The 2528-nt window shown below is 44.3% G+C and overlaps 1 protein-coding gene across 1 annotated transcript; it reads left to right on the top strand.

Annotated features, from left to right (window-relative positions):
- Positions 1 to 713: 713 nt before the first annotated feature.
- Positions 714 to 1144, top strand: LOC115507745 (60S ribosomal protein L32-like). The gene has a single exon (XM_032592251.1). The coding sequence runs from the start codon at positions 737 to 739 to the stop codon at positions 1142 to 1144; it is 408 nt and encodes a 135-aa protein (XP_032448142.1). The 5' UTR covers positions 714 to 736.
- The last annotated feature ends 1384 nt before the right edge of the window (positions 1145 to 2528 follow it).

Below are 2528 nucleotides of genomic sequence, written 5' to 3' on the forward strand. Positions count from 1 at the left end.
AATAAGCCAAGCGTAACGGTGAGGACTTTGTTTAGATATTGATGTAAGCAAGCACATACATTTATATTCTAAATTCAGAATTTACTACTTGAGCCTAGTCAACTCCTTTTCACTATACAGCAATAGTTTATTTGTAACATGTTTATGTTCTTATTTTTCCTTTAGTCTAGGAACCACGAGCAGTCATGTATTCAATTTTGTACTGTTGCTTTGCACAAAGTCAAAATAATGCATATTCTGCCCTTCAACTATATTGCAATTATGGTTTTAATGGTATACACTACTTCCTCTCTGCCTAAACATAAAGATTCACAGTATATCGTTGGCACTTATTAAATATATAAGAAGCAGGGGCACCTGGGTGGTTCAGTCGGTTCAGCGTCAGACTTTGGCTCAGGTCATGATCTCCAGGTTCACGAGTTCGAGCCCCACATCAGTCTATCTGCTGTCAGCACGCAGAGCACACTTCGGATACTCTGTCCCTCTCTCTCTGCCCCTCCCCTGCTCACACTCTCTCTAAATAAATAAATAAATAAGAACCAAAGATTTTGGGGGCCCTCCAGTCACATCTCCAGTTTTATAGTACCATTTCTCCTCCCTGAATTTTTGGTTCCCTTCATTTCCCTGTCACCAAGTTGTTTCATTTGCCGTAGCTTGAATAGCTGAGTAAGAAAAGAAATTTTTTGTCTTCCTTGGCACTGCCTACAGAGGTGGCAGCCATCTCCTATTTGGCATCATGGCTGCCCTCAGGCCTCTGGTGAAGCCCAAGATCATTAAAAAGTGGACCGAGAAGTTCATCAGGCACCAGCAAGACCGGTATGTCAACATTAAGTGCAACTGGTGGAAACCCAGAGGCATCGACAATTGGGTGAACAAAAGATTCAAGGGCCAGACCTTGATGCCCAACAGTGGTTATGGGAGCAACAAGAAGACAAAGCACATGCTGCCCAGTGGCTTCCGGAAGTTCCTAGTCCACGACGTTACGGAGCTCGAAGTGCTGCTGGTGCTCAACAGCTCTTCCTGCACAGAGGTAGCTCATCATGTCTCCTCCAAGAACCACAAAGCCTCTGTGGAAAGAGCAGCCCTGCTGGCCATCAGAGTCACCAATACCGATGCCAGGCTGCCCAGGGAAGAAAATGGATAGACAGACAGCTTATGTGCACGTCGTGTTTGTGTTACTAAAATCATAAAACTATAAAAAGGCAATTGTTTGAAACTCTCACGGGGTCCTTACTCCAGCATACAAACACATTCACGCCTCTGCTATCTTATTTTTTTTTTCAATATATGAAATTTATTGTCAAATTGGTTTCCATACAACACCCAGTGCTCATCCCAAAAGGTGCCCTCCTCAATACCCATCACCCACCCTCCCCTCCCTCCCACCCCCCATCAACCCTCAGTTTGTTCTCAGTTTTTAAGAGTCTCTTATGCTTTGGCTCTCTCCCACTCTAACCTCTTTTTTTTTTTTTTTCTTCCCCTCCTCCATGGGTTCCTGTTAAGTTTCTCAGGATCCACATAAGAGTGAAACCATATGGTATCTGTCTTTCTCTGCCTGGCTTATTTCACTTAGCATCACACTCTCCAGTTCCATCCACGTTGCTACAAAGGGCCATATTTCGTTCTTTCTCATTGCCATGTAGTACTCCATTGTGTATATAAACCACAATTTCTTTATCCATTCGTCAGTTGATGGACATTTAGGCTCTTTCCATCATTGGGCTATTGTTGAAAGTGCTGCTATAAACATTGGGGTACAAGTGCCCCTATGCATCAGTACTCCTGTATCCCTTGGGTAAATTCCTAGCAGTGCTATTGCTGGGTCATAGGGTAGGTCTATTTTTAATTTTCTGAGGAACGTCCACACTGCTTTCCAGAGTGGCTGCACCAATTTGCATTCCCACCAACAGTGCAAGAGGGTTCCCGTTTCTCCACATCCTCGCCAACATCTATAGTCTCCTGATTTGTTCCTTTTGGCCACTCTGACTGGTGTGAGGTGATATCTGAGTGTGGTTTTGATTTGTATTTCCCTGATAAGGAGCGACGTTGAGCATCTTTTCATGTGCCTGTTGGCCATCCGGATGTCTTCTTTAGAGAAGTGTCTATTCATGTTTTCTGCCCATTTCTTCACTGGGTTATTTGTTTTTCGGGTGTGGAGTTTGCCTCTGCTATCTTAAAACAGCACTACAACAAAACATTTCCAGGTTAAAATGGAGACTAGGTGTTGATAAGCTAAGGGCAAGTGCGTTGCTCCTTGGGCTTCTAAACTTCCAAGGGTAGGAGAGAAGAGGGGCCTCAGAACTCTGAGCCACCCTCCTCCTCCAACACTCACAGTCTCACCATTACACTCTGTCTTGAAGACCACTGGGGATCATGCCCTCCTGCCCTCTCTCAGTTATCCACTGAAATGTGTCCTCCCAAAATTCATGTGGAGGTCCCAACCACTGGTACCTCAGAATGTGACCACATTAAACTGCATTTAAGGTCTTTAAGGAGACCATTAAGTTTAAACAATGTTGTCAGGGTGG

Source organism: Lynx canadensis, chromosome X (genome assembly GCF_007474595.2).
Source record: "Lynx canadensis isolate LIC74 chromosome X, mLynCan4.pri.v2, whole genome shotgun sequence".
NCBI classification, from domain to species: Eukaryota; Metazoa; Chordata; class Mammalia; order Carnivora; family Felidae; genus Lynx; species Lynx canadensis.